This window comes from Neovison vison, chromosome 1 (assembly GCF_020171115.1).
Source record: "Neovison vison isolate M4711 chromosome 1, ASM_NN_V1, whole genome shotgun sequence".
NCBI classification, from domain to species: Eukaryota; Metazoa; Chordata; class Mammalia; order Carnivora; family Mustelidae; genus Neogale; species Neogale vison.
In genome coordinates, this window is record NC_058091.1 from 268,486,103 (window position 1) to 268,507,052 (window position 20,950).

Consider the following 20,950-nt stretch of genomic DNA (forward strand, 5'->3'; position numbering starts at 1 on the left):
AAAGTTAACTTGCTGAGCTATTATTTATGCAAGGTAGTTACTCTTTCTTATCTCCTCTGGCCATATTCCATCCTTTGAATCTTGGGCTGGACAGTCCTTTCTACAGGAAACAAACTTCTCATTTGAAAGCCCCGTTTCTCTACCTATCTCTTCTCATCTTTCCCTGCCTCTCCCCACCCACCAATCAAATACATTTCATGTCTGCCCAGGCACTCCTATCTTGACAAAGCTTTGAGATAGCTTTGTCCCAATTTCTGCTTTTTTTTTTTTTTTTTTCCTGTCTGGCAATTCTTTCAACTTGCTTCTTTCAGGCCTCAATCCCAAAGCTGCATTGAAACCCTTTCAAAAATGCTTCCAATAATTATATGGATGCAAGGTGAAGAGGGGACTTGACTGAGCAACTAGGGGGTCAGAAGTTCCGGGTTCTTGATTTAGGATCATTGTTAACAGGCGTCACAACTGGCAACAATCAATCTCACTTCTCCCTTGTGAATCAGTCTTCCTCTGTTCCTTCCACCAGATACTCTTTTCTTGCAGATCTTTTTTATGGCTAGCTCCTTTTCATCATTCAAGTTTTAGCATAAATACAGTGTCCTCAAAGAGGCCCTAAACACTCCCTAACATTATTTTCCTCTAACATCATTCTCTGTAACATTATCTCCTGTTTTCTTCAACCACTATCTATCTGCAATTATCTTAAATGTCTCTTTAATTATTATATTTGCTCTAAAGACCTTTAAGATCCTAGAGAGCCGAGGTTGTATCAGTCTTGTTCCCAGCTGTATTCCTTACTTCTAGCACACTGAAAATTCTCAATAAATATTTATAGAATGAAAAGCACTGTAAAATTTAAGCAGTTTGGATCAAATGAATTTTAAGGTTTCTTGCAGCTTTAACATGAACATTGTTAAAAATGAATAAGTGAAAAACGAAGTGACAGCAGCCACTACAATAAAACACTGAATGCAGTGTGTATATACCTATGCTTAAGAATATAAACCCGCCAAGTTCTTGGTCATGTCCTAGTGATGTCTTTCTAGCTTCCTATAGAGTGTGAACTGAGTTTCTGAGCTTCAAGATGAAGTATCTAAAGAGGATATTAGATAGCTGCCTGAATATAAAACCACTGTATCATAGAATTAGAGGGAAGTAAGTTTTAGAATACAGTCTCTTCAATTTACAGGTGTGGAAATTCAGGCCCTAAGAAGGAGGTATCTTTGGAGCCAAATACAGTGATGCTTCTGTCATTGTGGGAAACATATACATATGGCAACAACATTTCTGTATAATCATTATTAATAACACAGCAATACTTTATATTTCTTAATTTTTTCTGGACTGTTCCCATGTTATTTATTCTGTACTTTCTCAGGTAATATTTTAACAAGACTTATTTCACAAGAAAATCCTTTCATTTTGAAGGCTCAAAATTATAGCACGCTGTGGACTGTTTCTGGGGAGAAGCAATGGTTTACGTTTGAAAAGTTTGTCTGAATGCAGCTAGATCCTATGCTAATGCTTCTGACACTTGAGCACGGAGGATTCGTTAAAACACAGATAACTGGGCCCCATCATCCAGAGTTTCTGGTTCCGGAGATCAGAGGCATGAGGAAGCGTGCGTAGGACTGGGAAAGTCTGACAAATATAGTACCAAACTTACCACACCAACAAGCTCAGCTTAACCGGTCCGCTATGTCCGCAGAGAACTACAAGTCCCGGCGTACCCCGCGAACAGCGGGCGGAAAGTCGGGCACTTCCGCTCCACGCAGCGCCTCTGCCCCCGCGTCTCGACGTGTCACCGGCGGCGCCGTGGCTGTGGCAAGGGAAGGACCTAACTGGGGGAGTTCGAGGCGGCGGGCGGTGGCAGCGACCCCGGCCTGGATCTGCCCCGGCGCGGAAGTGTCCCGGGGTCCGTGGGGAGTAGGGGAGGGAGGCGGCGGCTCGGCCCGCACGGGGCACAATGTTGAACATGTGGAAGGTGCGGGAGCTGGTGGACAAAGCGTGAGTATCGGGGGTCAGTTGTGGCCGAGGCCCACGCAGGGGAGGGGAGGAAGGGGGAAGGGGAGCTGGCCCCGCGCCCGGGGCCTCCCGCGTCACGCCCCCCGGCTCGGCCAGCCCCATCATGGCGGCGGCCGGCTCTTTCCCTGGCCCAGAACTCGTCCAGACCGGCGAGACTGAGAAGGGACCCTTCCTCGTTTCGGAACATCCCGTTAGCCCCTTCCTCTCCTGTGCAGGCTTCCTCATCTTGCCCCTACTTCCATCCCACTAGGCATAGACCATTTGGTCAGGGGAGGGGGCGGGGTTGTCTAGAGCTGGGTCACTGCCCTGAGCGAAGGACCGTCTTTGGCCCCAGGCTTTGGGCTTTGCCTCCAGGGTAGCAGCGAAGGTTTGGGGGTGAGGGACGCAATGCACTGACGCTCTGTGTTCCTTAGGGTGTGGTGCGGAGACCTCGGGCCCGGTCAGATTGTGTACTTTACCTTCTGGGTTTCTTTGAATTCTAACGAACCTGAAGTGTTGGAGTGGGTGATAGGTGTAACAAGTGGCGGTTGTGGTCAGACCGAAGTTACTCAAGAGGAGATTCATCCTTTGCTTTCCTAACGCTAGTGAAAGTAGATCACCATGTAACTTATTGTGATTCTTCTTTCCTCTGTTTCTTTTCCACTACACTTCATTTTTGGAGGGCCAGTTGTTCCATTTGGGGCAATTAACAAGTCATTAAGAAATTTCCCTTAAAGAAAGAAACAGCCCAGGTTTATATCCTGTTGATCTACTGTTAACGTCCCTCACAGGTAAAATGACTAATAATGTGTATGATTTCCTTTACACTTAAGTGATAACTTCAGTGTCTCACTACACTAAGAAAACCGTACTTAACGGACATTAACAATGGTTAAGTAAGTTCTTCTAGGCCAGCAGGAAATAAAGTTTAAGATTTTAACTGGGTCTCTTCCTTTTGGGTTCTAGTGCTTAGGCAATATGTGTGGTGATAAAAAACGTTTGTGGTACCAGCCCAACCTAAAATCAGGAAGTGTAAATGGCAAACTATTGAGTCTTTCTTGACACCGAAAACAACAAAACAAAAGCAAAAAACAAAAAACCACCATTCATAGTGGCGTGGATAATGCATCGGATAGAACTTAGGGTTTGACCACATTTTCAGATTTTCTGAGCTACCAAGGCAATAGAGCACCTAAAAAAACCCCATAGGTTTCAGAATCTGAAGAGCTTTGTAACCTTGGCAAGTTACTTAATCTTTAAGTGCCCTAGTTTTCTTAGGTGCAGTGTGTAAATAATAATAGATACCTACCTTACAGTGTTGTAAGGATTAAGGGCTAAAGGCTTTACATATAAAACCCCTAACACAATATGTTTAGATCGGTATACTTTTGATAACTGTAACAGATGTTCTGCATTGAGAGTGAGATAAACATTAGAAGAGAAGCACCATGTTTGAAGAGTGATTCGCTTTAATAATTTTCCTTTATCAGCTATTCATTTGATGGGTAAGCCCTCAGACATTTATATTGGGCTTATTTTGCTATTTATACAGCCTTTGCTTTCTAAAGATAAAATCATCGTTCTTTTCCAGATCCAGGTTCATTAGTTGTTCTTTAATTTTTTTCCCCTGTGGATGCCATGTATGCTCTACAGGATCATTGGTTGGTTTTTGTTTTGTTTTTTTGGGTTTTTTTTGTTGGTTGTTTTTTTTTTTTTTTGATATATGATACAAGGACTTAGATACCAGCTTAAATCGTTTTTAAAAGTCTAAAAGTCTCTACAAAACTATCTATTTCTAAGTCAGAGAACAGAAGAGGAAACCACTAAGAAACACCTTGTTATCTTGGAGAACTAAGTTTGTGGTACTCAGAAATTTGCAGAGACTATATACATTTTTCAGGGGAAAAAAATCAAGACAATGTTCCTGCTCTTGTACAGTTCATATTGTTTTGTCTTTATCACCTATGTTACTAATCTTCAAGTGTTCAGGTTAAATTTGCCACGGAAGTAGTTACCAAGTTGTAATGGAACAACTGTTCTTAAAAAAGAACTCTGTCTTCCTTTTTACTACCCACTTTAGAATGGAGACTTGAACCAAGTTATTCAAGAACATGTAAGAATGTGGCACCAAGGACTTTTTAAAGCTTTTGTGGGTTGTCTGACACATGATACTAAAATGTGAGGTTATTTTACTGATGAATACTCAGGATTTAATTTTCATCTTTCACTGGCAGAAGAGAAGAAAATCTTCCCTCAAAATATAAGAACCAGTACCTCTGTTACTGTGTTCAGTTAGACTCTTCACCTTAAAATGCCATGGTGGAGGAGAAATGGATCCATAGAATGGCTACTTTGATTATTAGGGGGATAAAGTATTGAGGGAACTTGACATAAAGAAACAACGGAGCGATTAAGGATTACTCAGTGAGTTTGGATTACAGGCACTAGTTGGAGACCTGGGTTCAGATTCTGATACTGCCTTTTAAGCTAGCCATATGTCTAATTTTAGAGAGAATCACATAGATCTCCAGATTATAGATTCCTTATTTGTAAAATGAGGGGACTAGGGTAGAGAAAGACTTTACAACTTCACTGGCTCTTTGGAGACATGAATTTCCATCAGTGGGAAAGAAATGAAAGTAGTATTTCATAATAGCAGATAAATTTTGGAAAGTCATTATCCTCCAGAGATATTTTGGGCTGAAAAGGGAATTTTTTTTAAGTGGTAATCAATATATGTTATATGTAAATGCTTTATGTAGTAAATAAGTGCAACCCGTGACTCAGGAGAACAAGGGCTTTCATTTAGCATATATCCCTAACCAGTGAGGTTTACTTCAGAAAGAAAAATGCACTTTTTCAGAATAAGTTCCCTGGAGCTACAGTTAGATCAAGTATGGTGGCAGTTCTGAAGCATAATGATATATTTCAAATACTGGCTTTTGAGAGCTTGAAGACCTGGAGGGTGAGGAGATACTCTCCACAATTCTTGCACCTCCTGGCAGTATTAAATGGCTTGTCTTGCAGAACACTGAAGAAAAGCAGATAAAGTCATAGGCCAGCCAGAGCTTGGAGGAAAAATTTCATCCCACTTGTACTCAAGTTGCATAAAAGGCAGCGTTGGCAGGAAAGGATAAGTGGCACCACTCTTACTGACTAGGGTTAGCTTGACCACTATTGTGTGACCTGCCTTGTAATGAAATTGGATAACTTTTATATTTCGTCATCTTACATGGTATAGATTGAAAGGTGCTGCAATTCTCTATTTTTTCTCCAAATTTTGGAAATACAGTGAACGTGACATGATAGTAGTAGATCACAACTGCTGCTTATTATTCAGACGCGGCTAATTCTTATCTTTCATCTCCGGGAGTAATATTAATGGTAAATCTATTTCATTAGTGGTCCTTGCTCTTTTTTTTCTTTTTTTAAATATTTTATTTACTTATTTGACAGAGACACAGTGAGAGAGGGATCACAAGCAGGGGAAGTGGGAGAGGGAGAAACAGTCTCTGATCCCAGGACCACGACACAAGCAGAAGGCAGACGCCCAATGACTGAGCCACCCAGGCACTCCAGTGGTTCTTTCTCTTTTTATGATAGTGATTTCCAGGTGTGGGCTAACTCCTATAGAAAGGCAGCTGCTATAGAATGTCCATTTTAAGTTATTTTCCTAAGCATCGCTTGCATTTTCCCCCAAAGGCTGATTTTTGTTGGTGTTACATGCATGTTTAGCTCATGTAATGGAGCGACAGAAACTGCTGTTCTAGTCGAGAACCCGGAGGGAGAACTTTTGGCTTTTATAGAAAATAGTTTCATTCGGTTATTTCAACAGATAATACATTTATTATTTTTTTGGAGTAGTACTGTACTTTCTGAACTTGAAAGGTATAATACCTGCCTTCAAGAAACTTGACATTGGGGCCCCTATGTGGCTCAGTCATTAAGCTTCTGCCTTCTGTTCATGTTCCTGGGAGCAGAGTCCCCCCAATCAGGTTCCTTGCTCAGTGGGAAGCCTGCTTCCTTCTCGCACTCACCCTGCTGTATTCCCCTTTTTGTCTGTGTGTGTCTCTCTCTCTGTCAAATAAATAAATAAAATCTTAAAAAGAAAAAAAAAAAGAAAAAAGAAACTTGACATTACATGATAGGCTACAACCTGAACTTAGTTTTGCCTTTTAGTCCGCACATGGTTTCCCCTTTATTTCCCTATCTTACCAGTAAATCTCTCTTCCGTGTGTGTCTTAGAATTTGAAAGCAAACATGACTGTCAGCTTTTTAGTCTTCCCATATCAAATTTTGGGGAACCAATTACAGATAATTGTTACTGCTGAAATAATTATCCTCCTTTTTCTCTAGTAAGTGCTTATAAGAAGGTATTAAGAATTTAATTCCAAAGAACGAAGGGTTTAATTTATCTTCTGCCAGCATTTCTTTAGTTTAAATTAGCCTATTTAGTACTAGTGTCAAAATGCTTTTAAAAATCACTTAGTTGCCTCTTGTGTTTTTCCTGTGCCATGTGTGTTAGTTTGCAAGTAGTTTTTCATCTGCTTACTGATATAGCCACTAAAAGTACTTGGCTTTTTTTTTTTTTTTTTTTTAATTTTAAATTACACTTACTAGTACTCCTAGTAAGTGAGTACTTACAGTATGACTCCACAGTTGAACCTTTTTTTCTATGCTCTTGTATTATTTTCTTATTTATTTCTAATGTTTACTTATATTTCTTTTAAGAAGAAAGAGTATAGGCAGTTTAACGTTTTAATCTTGAAGAAATTTTACTGTTGTATCTTTTTTTTTTTTTTTTAAAGATTTTATTTATTTATTTGACAGAGATCACAGTAGACAGAGAGGCAGGCAGAGAGAGAGAGAGGGAAGCAGGCTCCCTTCTGAGCAGAGAGCCCGATGCAGGGCTTGATCCCAGGACCCTGAGATCATGACCGGAGCCAAAGGCAGCGGCTTAATCCACTGAGCCACCCAGGCGCCCCTGTTGTATCTTTCATATTAGGATATATTTAGCTTTTAGAAAGTTCTTTTTTTTTTTTTTAGTATTTGTCATAGCTCTCAGATACAATGAGTTAACTCCTTTTAGCCTCAGCTGACATTACTTAACATTCTAGAACAACATATTTAAACATATTTAATTGTTTATTCCTTTATGCTTTTTTAAGGTGTCATTTCATAAGTTTTCCTTGTTCAGTTGACTTACGTGTGTTTGTCCATCCACCTGTTTTTATAGTAATTTGCTAGCAAGACACCTTATCCTACTACACCTCCAGGCAATATGGATCTGTGAAGCAGTTTGATTTAGAGATCAGAACTTGACTAAAATCTGGGTCCCCTACTAAGAAGCAGTGGTCTTGGGCATTGAAACAATATCTCTACATTTTTCTGTCTAGGAAGTGGAGATACTTTTTTTTACAGGGTTCTTGTGAGGATTAAATTCATGTGATACACTTAGGATATTATCTGACAAACTCTTGAAATGCCTATTGTTATTATGTAATACAAGAAGTAATTGTAACATACAAAAAATTCAAAAGAATAAGTGTTTAAAAAATAAAGAAGATATTGTTGTCAGACTACATTATTTACAAGTATGTAAGAACTGTGTTTTAATCCTGAATCATTATTTTCAGGGGCACTCTTTCATAAAGCTCTTCATCTGAATGGACAGCTTAACCTACATAAAGGAAAACTCACTAAGTATCTCTACTACCTGTGCTGTGTATTGTTTTCACCAACTTATAAATACTTTTACTTTAATATTGTAAAGCATATTACAGAAGTAGTTCTTTAAAAAGACATGTTGAGGAATAGAGTCTTTGGGAAGACATATTGCAGTTTCCATCTGCTAATTTTTGTTCAGTTTGTTTTGTATTTTTTTCAGGATTTCAAAGATAGGGCTAATGTAAACTTTCCTCCTAAGATGTAAAAAGATTTATTTTTTGAAGGCAAATTGAAGTTGATGGTTTATTCTTAAAGAAACTGAACAGTATCAAGAAAAAGAAACCTCTGGGGTGCCTAGGTGGCTCAGTGGGCAAAAGCCTCTGCCTTCGGCTCAGGTCATGATCCCAGGGGATCCTGGGAGGAGCCCCACATCGGGCTCTCTGCTTGGCCAGGAGCCTGCTTCCCCTCTCTACCTGGCTGCCTCTCTGCCTACTTGTGATCTCTGTCTGTCAAATAAATAAATCTTTTTAAAAAAAAATCTTAAGGGACGCCTGGGTGGCTCAGTTGGTTGGACAGCTGCCTTCGGCTCAGGTCATGATTCCGGAGTGCCGGGATCGAGTCCCGCATCAGGCTCCCAGCTCCATGGGGAGTCTGCTTCACTCTCTGACCTTCTCCTCGCTCATTCTCTCTCTCAAATAAATAAATAAAATCTTTAAAAAAAAAATCTTAAAAAGAAAAAGAAATCTCTAAGATATATCATATTTGTAACCTCTGACAATAGATGAACAATATATACAAGTAAAGTACATTGCAGAAGGGGCTTTCCAATTATTCAGTCCATTCTCCCAAGTTGGCAAGAAATTTTTTTTGGCTTACCAGAGCTCTTCAGCCTGAAAATTAAATACAGGTAAAAGAACATAATGTACTCCCGTGTTGGAAACAGTTTATAGCTGTTTGTGACTTGTGGATAGATTCAACTAATGAACTGTTAGATACGAATAATTTTGTTTATTTGCAACCATAGGCATGTTTTGTACTTAAGGAAAGTAGTTTGCCGATAAGAATGTCTTTTGACATGTGATTTTGTTAAGTTTCTAAATTCTTAGGGGAGTAGGTTCTATATAATTCAAATGTAAATAATTTTATCTTACACCTGCATTCACCACTACATGGCAGATGTGTATGCATGCTTTTGAAATGTTTCACTCAAAAATTCTCACCTAGGGGTGCTTGGGTGACTCAGTGGGGTTATGCATCTGCCTTCAGTTCAGGTCATGATCCCAGGGTCCTTGTATCAAGCCCTGCATTGGCCTCCCTGCTCAATGGGGCATCTTCTGCTCCCTCTCCCTCTGCCCCCCCGGCTTATGTGTTCTCTCTCTCTCTCTTTCTGTCAAATGGATAAAAATCTTTAAAAAAATTCTCATCTAGATCTAGCCTTAAATTTTTTAGAAAAGAAAAATCACCTGCTTTGAATATTCAATTTCTTGTTTCTTTTGCCATTTGTTTTCATGTATTTTTAGGAAATCATTAAAGAACAGTGCAAATAAATATGCTGAGGGTTTTTTCCTATTGATTTTTCTCATATTCATTCTTCAGCTTAAGGTTGTCTGATTAAAACTGTTTTTATTTGTAATTAACCCTTAATAGTTAAAGAATACCCTTGGTTTAATGTGTTTGGCTTGTATTATAAGTTTGGCATTAAATGGGTTTTTGAAGTGTCGCTTATTTCTCATGAAGCCAAATGAAAATTTTAATTCTATAACCTGCTTTTCACATAGCACTAGTGATTCTTTAAAAATACTGTATCGGATCTGCCTCAGAGCCCTTGTCACTCCTCACTGCCTCTAGCCTGTACTTGATTTGTCTCTCTACTGCCCCCTGTGACCTCATCTACCACTCTGATTCTCTGTTTACTCCCCATATAAAATAGCATGCATTTACCTGCATCACTCCTTTCCCCTCTACTGCCTTTATTTACACGTATTCGTCTGCTGCCTCAGGGATTAAACTCCTTAAAGGGAGGGACTTTGTTTTGTTTACTCCTGTATTACTGACTCTAAGAACAGCATATTACATATAGTAGGTACTCAATGAATATTTTTGAATATCTTAAATTTGATAAGCTGATTTATATTACTGAGGAAATCTTCCAAGTCCATATATTTTTAATAAAAGCTAGTAGTTATTTAACATTTGCCATATGCCAAGAACAATTGTGACAACATTATTATCATCTTCAATGTATTGATGAGGAAATGGGCTGCAGAGATGTCCAGGCACTTGCCCAGAGTAACACATCTAGAAAATAAGAGTCTAGATTTAAATCTAGATGACAGTTGTAAGGACATATATTTAATAGTTTTTGCTAACTTTTACAGGACATTAAACAAAGAATGCCTTATTTTACTATAATAAGGGTGAGTTACTAGTGTATACCTTACACTAATTAAAAATTACTTAGAAAGAAATTTATAATTCTTAAGTTCCTGAACCAAATTCAGTGAGTTTTTTTCCCCCTGTATGTACCTATTATAAAAGAAAAACTTTCTGGACTCTTGCAGAACTTTGAATAATGTCTGTAAGTTGGATGCCCTTTAACAGAAGGAAAGCAAACAGATGTCTGTGTATGTGCAAAAGAAAATCTTAGGTTTTGTAGTGAAGGTGCTCATTACTTAATCTTAGAAAGTATAACAGTTATGAGCTATAGTATGTGCTTCAGAATTAGTAGTCTTGTAGCCAGTTTCCACAACTTTAAACTTTCATATAATCCTTTGATCTTTAGATTGTGGTCTTTGTTGTGCATGTACTACTATGTTGTATGAATCCGTGATTTATGCGCAACTTTTCCCAATTTTTCTTCAGATTGAGAATATATTCCATAGTCCATTATATACTTACCTAAGTACTATGTTTTTGGTATAGGTTATAAATATTTAAATGTTATGCAGTAACTGAAAATCATTACTAATCATGGCCATTCATTATAAAGGTCCTTCACTGAGTATTCAGTAAACATCTTCCATGAGCCCTATGGAGTATTATAAGATGAGAGAGACCTTATGGTTCCAGTAGCAGCATTTGATTCTGTCAAGCAGGTGTACCTGAGAAGCACATGAAAAAGAAATAGAGAATAATACAAGATGGTATGATACCTGAATTTGGGGTATAGGAGTGTAAATACTATTGAAATTCAGAGAATAAAAAGAACAAGATAGCAAAAGCTTCATGAAAGAGATACATCCTGCGATACTTTTTCTTTTTTACGTGTATTTGCCTGAAAGGAAGATGAGGCTGAATAAGGTATCAAACATGAAGTGCAAAATATGAAACCAGTCAAATCAATGTAGAGTCACTGATAAGAACCTGCTCCCAAATGGTTCCAAACATAGGATAACATCAGTGAATACTGTCTGAGATGATGCTCCATCACAAAAGGAAGAGCCTTTCCTACTCCAATCAGATAGTACAAAGTAAATAATTTTGAAGTATAGATATTTGGATTTTTTTAATGGCTTCAGGGGAGCTAAATTATAGAGGCTTAAATTTTGGTGGCAGGGTTCTGGAAGTAATTTCCTGTATGTCAGAAAAGTTGAACCTAGTTTTTAGGATTTGGATATACATTTATATGGATAAATCTGAGTTCAGTCAATCAAGGGTAAAAAATGAAAAACTCAATTTAAATAAAATATCAAATACTCCACTTCAGATAGAGGTAGTTTTACAAACATCACTATTGAAGTAGGTACAGGATTTCTCATTTTAGCTTTGTTGATACGATTTTTAGTTACAGGGGCGCCTGGGTGGCCCAGTTGTTAAGCTTCTGCCTTCTGCTCAGGTCATGATCCCAGGCTTCCTTCTCCGGGGAGGTGTGCTGCTCTCTCTCCCACTCCCCCTGCTTGTGTTCCCACTTGCACTGCATCTCTGTCAAATAAATAAATAAATAATCGATCTTTTTTTTTTAAAGGGGGGAGTGTTTAGTTACATACTTTGGTTAGTGCTTGATATTTATCAGTGTTTCTGAACTTAATCAGGTAGAAGTGAAAATAATCAGTCATGTGATCACACTGTACAATATCGTACAATGTCAGGCATTTGTGTCTACAAAGATGTAATTTTCATGTCCCAGTGCAGAATTTTTCATCAATTTATCATTCTCTTAGAATAGTATAAAGCTATTTTTTTAAGGGTAACTAATTTCAGAACTTCCTTTTAGATTTTTTTCGTGAAGGAATCAGGTAGTACATTTACTAAAATTACCTTAAATAGGGTGCTACATATTCAGAAAGATACTGGTCATGGGTATGCCCAAGCTGAGCAGATTCCTTTGGATTTCAGTTTTATTATTAAATGAGTGGTGGTAGGCCACCTGAGAATGAACCTGGTCTTTGAGCTCTGTGCTCAGCAGGGAATCTGCTTAAGATTCTCTCTTTCTCTCAAATAAAATCTTTAAATGAGCAGTGGAAGGGGTAATTAGAAGGGAGACCTGATAAATTAAGAGATTTTGTCCAATTTTCCTGTATAAAATGGGATAAGTTCTACCTTCCAGGACTGTTAAAAGAATTTATTGAGTTACTATATTATGGAAATGTTATCACTGTGTTCTCAGTGAATTCTTCAGTATTTTTGTTTGGTTTATTTAGTTTCCTCATTGGGAGACAGCTTTAAAAACAATAACCCAGGATTAAAAGAGATGAACAAAGACTGTTATTCCTTAGATTAGTTCTAATTAAAAGAAATTTAAAAGTTGGCAGAAATTTTTAAATAAACTGTTAAACCCCCTTAACAGTAAAATTTTTACTATTAAAATTATTATAGTGGCTATTTTATCCATACCTGTACAAACTAGAATTGGGATCTAGAACACAAAATTAACACTACACTTACTTTTTAATACCTTGGATATTTGATCTGTTTGTGAAGCCATTTTAACACATGATACCTCTTAATAAGAAAAACATCACAGTTTTTTCTTTATAAAAGAAAAATTTGATTTCTTGACGAATCTGTGCAAGAGGCATTAAACAACTGCCATCAGTAGCGAAAGGTTGTCTAAAGCTGCTTTAAGTACAGAGTAGGAGTGGTTTTGGTTGTTGAATAGGAATAATATTCCATACTTTTAAAAAAACAGGACTTGAGAGGGTAGGCTTGTAAAATTTATTACCTTGGGAGCTTAGGGTTCTAAAATTTATTAGAAATTGCACTTGAAGAACTTGAACTTGAATTGATAATGTGTACCACAGGATATACAGTTGAATTTGTAATGACTGGTATTTCCAAAACAACTTTCAAATAAATATCTTATGCTAAATATTTTACTAAAAGTTTTTCTAGCAAGTGGGAATGGGTGTCCTGGTTATTTAGAGTTATAAATATTCTGTCACTGTTGTATCTAAATACAACATTTTGCTAGCTTTTATTGTCATTAAATATGGTAATAGGTTACTGTGTTACATGGAAACTTTAGAACTAGAACGGCCCTAAGAGCTTAATTAAGGGTGTTTTTGGCCTATTTATTAGTTGAGGAAAATGGTTAACCATTAGGATTTTTCAGTTGTGTAAGTATTTAAGACTGCTTGACATGCTAACATGGTTTAGAAAAGGAGATGTGGTGTTTGCTGTACTAAAAGGTTAAAATATGCATACTTTATATTACTAATTGTTCCTTTTACTATAAGTTAAATATAAAATGACATTAATTATAAAATTTAGGTTAGCCTAAATTTCATTATGTTTTAACTCTGATAAACTTTAACATTTAAACTTTTGCATTCTGTATCTGAAAGCATAATGTTCATTCTGCATCTAGATTCTTCAGTGCTTTAATAGAATAATGATTACACTTGAAAAAGCTAGTCATTGCCTAGTTCAGAACTGAAATAAATGTTCTCCAAATTGTAGAATCAAGAAAATGATAGCTCAAAATGAAAAGGTAATAAACCTAACCATTTTCATGGAGTTTGACTTTTGTTGCAAGTTATGTATATTACCAAGAGAGACAAATTAAAAAAAAAAAAACACTGAGGTAAGAATCACATAGCATTAACCATTTTAAAGTGCTGAATTCAGTGGCATTTAATACATTTACAATATTATGCAGTTAGGCAAAGTTTTAAATAATGTTTTATTCTGAAACTAAAGTTCTAGGAATAGTAAAGGAAACATCTGTAATCCTTTATCCTAATTCACCAGTTTTTAAGATTTTTGCCATAGTTGCTTTACATTTTCTTCTTCCTCTTCCACTTCGTCTACACACACACACACACACACACACACACATACATTTCTGATACATTTTTTAAAGTAGGTTACATACCACCTTTGCCTCAGAACTTCAGTGTGCCTTTCCTAAGAACAGAGATTATTATTCTATATAACCATAATACGGGTATCAGATTCAAGAAATTTAACATTGAAAGAATAATTTTCTCTCTCTGTAGCCTATATTCTAGTTGTGTTAAGTCATCTCATTCCAGTGCAGGATTCTGTCCAGGATCATGTATTTGTCATGACTCTTTAGTCTCCTTTAATGAGGAGTTCCTTAACTTTTCTTTGCCTCTCATAACATTGGCATTTTTGAAGATTATAAGCCAGTTATTTTATTTCTGTACTTAAGGTTATTCCTCAATTTAAGGTTAGCTGATGTTGTATGTATTCTGAGCTGGGATAATATATTAATAGCATGTCCTTTTCAGGAGGTACACAAGGTCCGTATGCTCTGTTAATTTTGAGCACTAAGTCAAGGTGTTGTCTGGTTTCTTCACTGTGTAGTTAACTACACAGTGTTCTCATCGTAATAAGAAATAAGTTAACTACACAGTGTTCTCATCGTAATAAGAAATAAGTTAACTACACAGTGTTCTCATCGTAATAAGAAATAAGCAGTCTGTGGGGAGATAGTTTAAGATCTCTTCTCATCAAACTCCCGCGTAGATTTAGCATCTGCTGATGCTTCTTGCTTTAACTAGTCTTCATTATGATGGTTACAGTTGGTGACTCACCCCCTTCTATTACCTTCCCCCACATTCTGTCCTTGTATGTATTTATCAGTGTACCATATAGAAGAGCTTTCATTACTCCCCCTCCTTCCCTACATCCCTCCCTTATCATTTAATTCAGTGGGTTGTAATCCCTTGTCATTTTATTCAATGGGTTGTAATCCATACTGTCTTTATTTATTTCAGCATTCAAGTTGTCACAGTTTTGGCCAGTGGGCGCCTTGTAAAGCAGGCCTTTGTCTTTTTAGTGTGTGTTTTGTTTGGTTTTATTTTCATTTTGTTTTTTTGGGTACTTTCTTACTTTCTGGATAAGATGTTTCAAACTATTCCTGTACTTTTACTACTTCAGCCCTGAAGTCAGTCATTTCTCCAAGGACCCCTGGTCTTGGTTACTTTTGGTGCTGAAGCAGATTTTTTTTTTTTTTAAAGATTTTACTTATTTATTTATTTGACAGACAGAGATCAGAAGTAGGCAGAGAGGCAGGCAGAGAGAGAGGGGGAAACAGGCTCCCTGCTGAGCAGAAAGCCAGATGCAGGGCTGGATCCCAGGACCCTGGGATCATGACCTGAGCCGAAGGCAGAGGCTTAACCCACTGAGCCACCCAGGCACCCACTGAGGCAGATTTATTTTATTTATTTACTTATTTATTTATTTTTTTGAGGCAGATTTTTAAAATACAGATGACAGGGTAGATTATATATAGAGAGATATTTGTCACAATTAAGATGTTAGAATTTTGGGGCGCCTGGGTGGCTCAGTGGGTTAAGCCGCTGCCTTCGGCTCGGGTCATGATCCCAGGGTCCTGGGATCGAGTCCCACATGGGGCTCTCTGCTGAGCGGAGAGTCTGCTTTCCTCTCTCTCTCTCTTTCTGCCTGCTTCTCTGCCTACTTGTGATCTCTCTCTGTCAAATAAATAAATAAAATCTTTAAAAAAAATGTTAGAATTTCTTAGTATGTAGAAACACCTAGAGTAAGTACAAAGAGTTGGCACGTGGAGAAGTAACAGTGGTGATTTTCTTCTGGATAATTAAGGTTTTGTTTTCATATTTTTAAATTTTAAGAGAATAAGCTATGTGAAGCCTGCTCCATTGCTAGTCTCTTCCTGCTTTTTCTACTTCTAGCATTGTAATTTGCTTTCTACAAATCAGTTTAGTATAAAAAAACAATCAAAACACATGCTTTACAAGTATATGTATTGTAGATAATATAATTATGTCAATAAAATGCTTCTATAAAATGTATTCTTCCAGTGGTATTTCCTGTTACAGCCACATACCTATAATTCATATACTTCTGTCATAATATAACTCTTGTTCAGTTTTTGAATTGTTAATGCTAGCAACTGATTACTGAGTAGTTTAAGTATCAATTATGACAGCACTATTCTAATTAGAACGCTGGATGCTGACACTTCATTTAGCAAACAAGTGTAGAAATATCTATGGGACTTTTGTAGAATTAAGTATTGAGGATTAATTTTCTATAGGTAGTCTTTGGATATATATCTTAAGTTTAGATTTATGCTTACTTTATCTGTAAACCAAATATGTAATTCATTTGGAATATGAACTCCTTTTGACTTAAATTGGGAAAAATTGGTTATATGTTGAGAGTGGCATTTTTCCAACAGTTAAAAATCATGTGTGTATATTAAAAAGCAGCGAAATTACACAATTTTAAATAAAACAGGGCACCTGGGTGGCTCAGTAATTAAGTGTCTACCTTCAGTTCAGATTATGGTCCCAAGGTCCTGGGAGCTGAGTCCCACATTGAGCTCCCTGCCCAGCAGGAGCCTGCTTCTCCCTCTCCCACTCCCCCTGTTTGTGTTTCAAACCTCTCTTCGCTGTCCCTCTCTGTCAAATAAATAAACAAAATCTTTTTTAAGGGTTTTTTTTTTTTTTTTAAGATTTATTTATTTATTTATTTGACAGACAGAGATCACAAATAGAGAGGCAGACAGAGAGGAGGAAGTAGGCTCCCTGCTGAGCAGAGCCCAATGTGGGCTCCATGCCAGGACCCTGGGATCATGACCTGAGCCAAAGGCAAAGGCTTTAACCCACTGAGCCACCCAGGCGCCCCAAAATCTTTATTAAATAATCCTTTAAAAAGGTAAAATAAATACAAGTAAGTTGCCCATTAAGAGTAAGAGTTTGAGAAATTTAATGGAGATACAACACCACTGTTTGATTTTAACGCAGATAATATATATCTCTTTGGTCATGTTGGGATTTAAAAGGAGTAATTTGAAAATAACACATTCACATTCCTTTTAGACTGACGACATTTTTCAGAGTTTTTTAGGATATATGATGATAATCTTTTAGTGAATGAATTATAGTATATTCTTAATGTTTATATAATCTCTGATGAGAAAGCAAAAATTGTAGGTATGCTTCTCATGTCAGATACCCATATGACAGAGAATGAGGTATATTATGTTAAGGATTGCAGAAAGCCACAGGATGACCTGGTTTATTCATTTCATTAGTATTTATTTTATCATTTAGAACTGTTTCAGATAACTTGAAGTGTAATTGTAAATAAGTCTTGGTAGGAAGAGATAAATAAAAAACAAGTAAATAAAATTATATTTTTAAGTGTGAAGTGAAGGGGCTAACATAGAGAATGATGAATGGGACTATTTTAAATAGAATAGGAGAAGAAAGCCTTTCTGAGGACGTGGTGTTTATGTTAAGACTTAAAAGATTTTTAACGAGAGTAGAGGAAGGAAGTTCCCAGAGAGAAGATACTAGGGAATAAGCAAAGTGGTGAAAGAGCTGGTGAGAAAGAGAACAGTATGAAAGAACATGGAGGAAGGTAGTCTCAGGGAATGTTTGGCCATTGCATGGAGCTTGGATTTATTGTAAGTGTAATAAGAAGCTGTGAGGAATTTCAATAAGAGAGTGAAATGATTGCATTGGTATAACTACTCTTGCTACTCGGTTGGATAATAGATCACAAGGGGGACAAATAGAAAGGGGCAGTGGTTAAAATTGTGGTTATAACATAAGCAGTTAGGAGCAAAAGCCCTAAACCTTTATCTCTGGATTCAGACTAAGTTGAAATCCTAAGCATACCACTTAATGGTTTTATGCCCATGAGCAAGATATTTAACCTCTTTGTGTCTCAGTTTCCTCATCCATAAAATGGGAATAATAATAGTAATTGCCTCATGAAGTTGATAGATTAGATTGTATGTAAAAGGCTTGGAACATTGCCTGGCCCACAGACTTAAGTAAGTGTTTAAAAAACCATAAATAAGGCCCTCTTATGGAATAAAATGTGAAGTGGGCAATAAAATGTGCTCAGTTCCTTGTACTATTTGCCTTATTTGGGAAAGAATACACAAGAGTTACTGCTGTGCAGAGTCCTTTGCACAGCCTCTTCTGCAGTAATAGTGTAAAGCGAAGGCATAGTACTAGTATGTCCAAGTTTCAGTTAACAAGGTGCCATGCAAAGTGAGAGCTGCTTGTATAAGAATTAAGCCTCTGTAGAGGGGAAACCTTTGATGGCCCCTTAATCCGTAGCTGACAGCAGGAGTAGAAGGTTTAAAGGTTTTGAAGTATTTTTTAACTTTAGATTTTGGTGTTCACAGGTTTCTGTGGACATAGAATTCTTGTGCCAATGTGTGTGTGTGTCTTAACTCTAAGTTTTTGTTAGGGGTCAGTAAGCCAGTTTTAGGGGTTATAGCAAATTAACAAGTCTTTCTGGCCATGCCTTCAAAAGACCTCAGATTGAAACAGGAGAAGCCCCGCTTTTAAAATTATTATTATTTAAGACCTTAATTAATGGGTGCTTGCCATTTGAGTTTTTGAAAAAATCAAGTTGTAAACTTTTATTACAAATTAAAAATGAGGTTCTTAAAAATCTCTGCTTGACCAGATATGAAACAGTTTAAAAACCTTTAAAGGTGTATTGAGAAAAAACAGGCTTTAAAACAAAACAAAACAAAACAAAACACAAAACACTTTTGTCATTATCAAAGAGAGACGTCTTTAGGTAAAAATAATAATAACCCCATTCTGCATAGATAATGCAGATAGCTGTTTATCTGGTCAGTGGGCAAAAAGCAAGCACTTAAGGTCTTCAGCTCCAGTCTTTTGTTCATTTTTTATTGCTGGAGTTCCATCTCATTTCTTCGTGTTGGATGACTGAACCGGATGATGGTAGAGATGATAAGCCAGCATTTACTCAGACCCGCGAGTAAATGGGAGTAAAAAGCGTCCGGAGCAGACGAATTCTCAGATGGTGGATCGGCTGCTTTTGTTTCTTTGCCATCTTGTGGTTTAGGGTTTTCTGGGTATCTGCGTCCGTAATTGAAGTTGCAGCGGTACTGACGTTGAGGTGGCTGCTGACACTGAGTCTCATCTTGATTTTTCTTACCTTCCTCATTGCCATCCTCTCTAGGTTGTCTTTGTCGAGGAAGGAGCCCTGCAGAATCGTCGTCTATAAGCCCAATACATATTCTGTCTCACTGGTCTACCTTGTTCTCCTGCACCCTGGTTGTCAGCACCTTCCATCACTTCTCTCTGCAGGGGAGGGTTGGCATACTGTGGTCGACGCCCATAGGGTCTCTGCATGTAGTAAGGTGGGAACCATCGCCTGTGGTTGCGCCGGTGCTGTTGGGCCTGGCCTTCAGGAGCACTTTCCAATCCCTCCTTCTTTTCTCCACTCTCACTATTCTGGTAATTCTGCGGGTAATTGCGTGGAAGACCCCTGCGACGTGGATCGCGTCTATAATGGTTACGTCTGCTGCATATTTACTGCGTTGCACTGGAACCTCCACCAGGACCTGTCAGCATTTGCTGCCTCCGCACCCTTTTCTCCTTCAACAACATCCAACTGCGCGGTCTCTCCATCTCCTACACTGTGAAGGTACTTCCTGGGGTGGTTATTCTTTATGGCAGTCTGGTTACAAATACATCTTCCCTGGTGTCATTCCTGTTGATGAAACCATATCCGTTTCTTACACTGAACCATTTCACTGTTCCCAAAACCTTCCTTGCCATGACTTTCTTGTCCCTGCTGGCAGGCGCTGCGGACTGCGCTGCTGCCCGTGGTGCTGGACTTGGAGTCTGAGGCGCTGAGGGTGGGGTCAGCAGGCGGCTGCTGGGTCTCGGTCTTGCTGCTCTGGGTTGCGGTGATGGTGAGCTGAGTGGGTTGCGGCTGCTGCGGCTCCTCCTGGGGTGTGATGGTAACTAGGACGGCAGCGGCGGTGGGGCTGCTCAGGGCATCTGGGGTCCTTTTTTTTTTCTTCTCCCTTTTTATTTTAAGTAGGCTCCATGTCCATCTTGGGCCTTGAACTCAAGACTCTTGAGATCAGTGTTCACATGCTCTACTGCCTGAGCTGGCCAGGTTCCCTCCACCCAAAAAAAAAATTTCATGAAGGTAATATTTCTCATGTCATTTTCTGTATATTTGTTGGTTAGAGGATATTTATTTTAGCCCTCTCTATTCATGTCTTAATCTCAGTTTCTTTGTTTTACATTCCCCTCTCTGTTACCAAAAGATTATGGATTCCACTCATGTATTCACTGGTCGGTTATTAAATACCCATTTTATGTGAGGCATTCATGGTTAGATACTGACAGGGAAATAAGAATGCATAATATGTGGTACAGTCATTTCTTCTTGTTTGAGGTGCACAGGTTCTCCAGAGTGCTAACACTGAATTAGCAAATACTGAACCTTTGTTCCCGGGTTAGGTTTCTGTGCACCTCTCTGCACATTTTCATCGTCCCATCAATGCATAGCCATGTTTTGTGTCAATTTCTGTATGAACACATTTATCATATACATTGTTGATTCAGTGACGCTGAGCAGAGGGCCAACAACACTGTACCTCATTCCTGAACAAAGCTTACTGACACAGGCATTTTCTTTGTAAGGCACATTATAGCCTTCTTAACACTTAGAACTCTATAGACAGCACTTTGACACCAGGCTTGAAGGTCATTAAACAGTGAAATCACCAAAAAAACCACAAAGATGTGAAAAATCATGTCACTGCATAGACTGGGAAAAGGGCACTTCTTTACAGTATGAGAACTAAAACAATAAGGCAGAGCATAACCTTTCTGACCTCATCTAGGTATATGTACAACAGATGACTCAAAATTTTCACTGCTCTGCACATCTTCACAAATGACCGTGAAAGTGCTATGAATATTGATTTTAGTGTTACAAAAACATTTTAGTGAGCAAACTCAAGTACAGAATCCTCAAATAAGAGAATCAACTATACTTGTTTCCAAAAAAACTTACAATGTTTCAAGGGGGAATTAAGATT

General features: G+C 37.9%; 1 protein-coding gene and 1 pseudogene across 2 annotated transcripts in view; one reads left to right on the top strand and one right to left on the bottom strand.

The window, feature by feature from the left end:
• The first annotated feature begins 1,797 nt into the window (after positions 1–1,797).
• The window catches only part of CLINT1 (clathrin interactor 1), a 59,898-nt gene continuing 40,745 nt past the window's right edge, over positions 1,798–20,950 (top strand). For both annotated transcript variants that reach the window (XM_044230478.1, XM_044230486.1), the window contains exon 1: positions 1,798–2,001. In XM_044230478.1, coding sequence (XP_044086413.1) covers positions 1,961–2,001 — 41 coding nt within the window. In that variant the 5' untranslated portion in view covers positions 1,798–1,960. The remainder of the gene's footprint in view (positions 2,002–20,950) is intronic.
• LOC122896605 lies at positions 18,476–20,508 on the bottom strand (annotated as a pseudogene).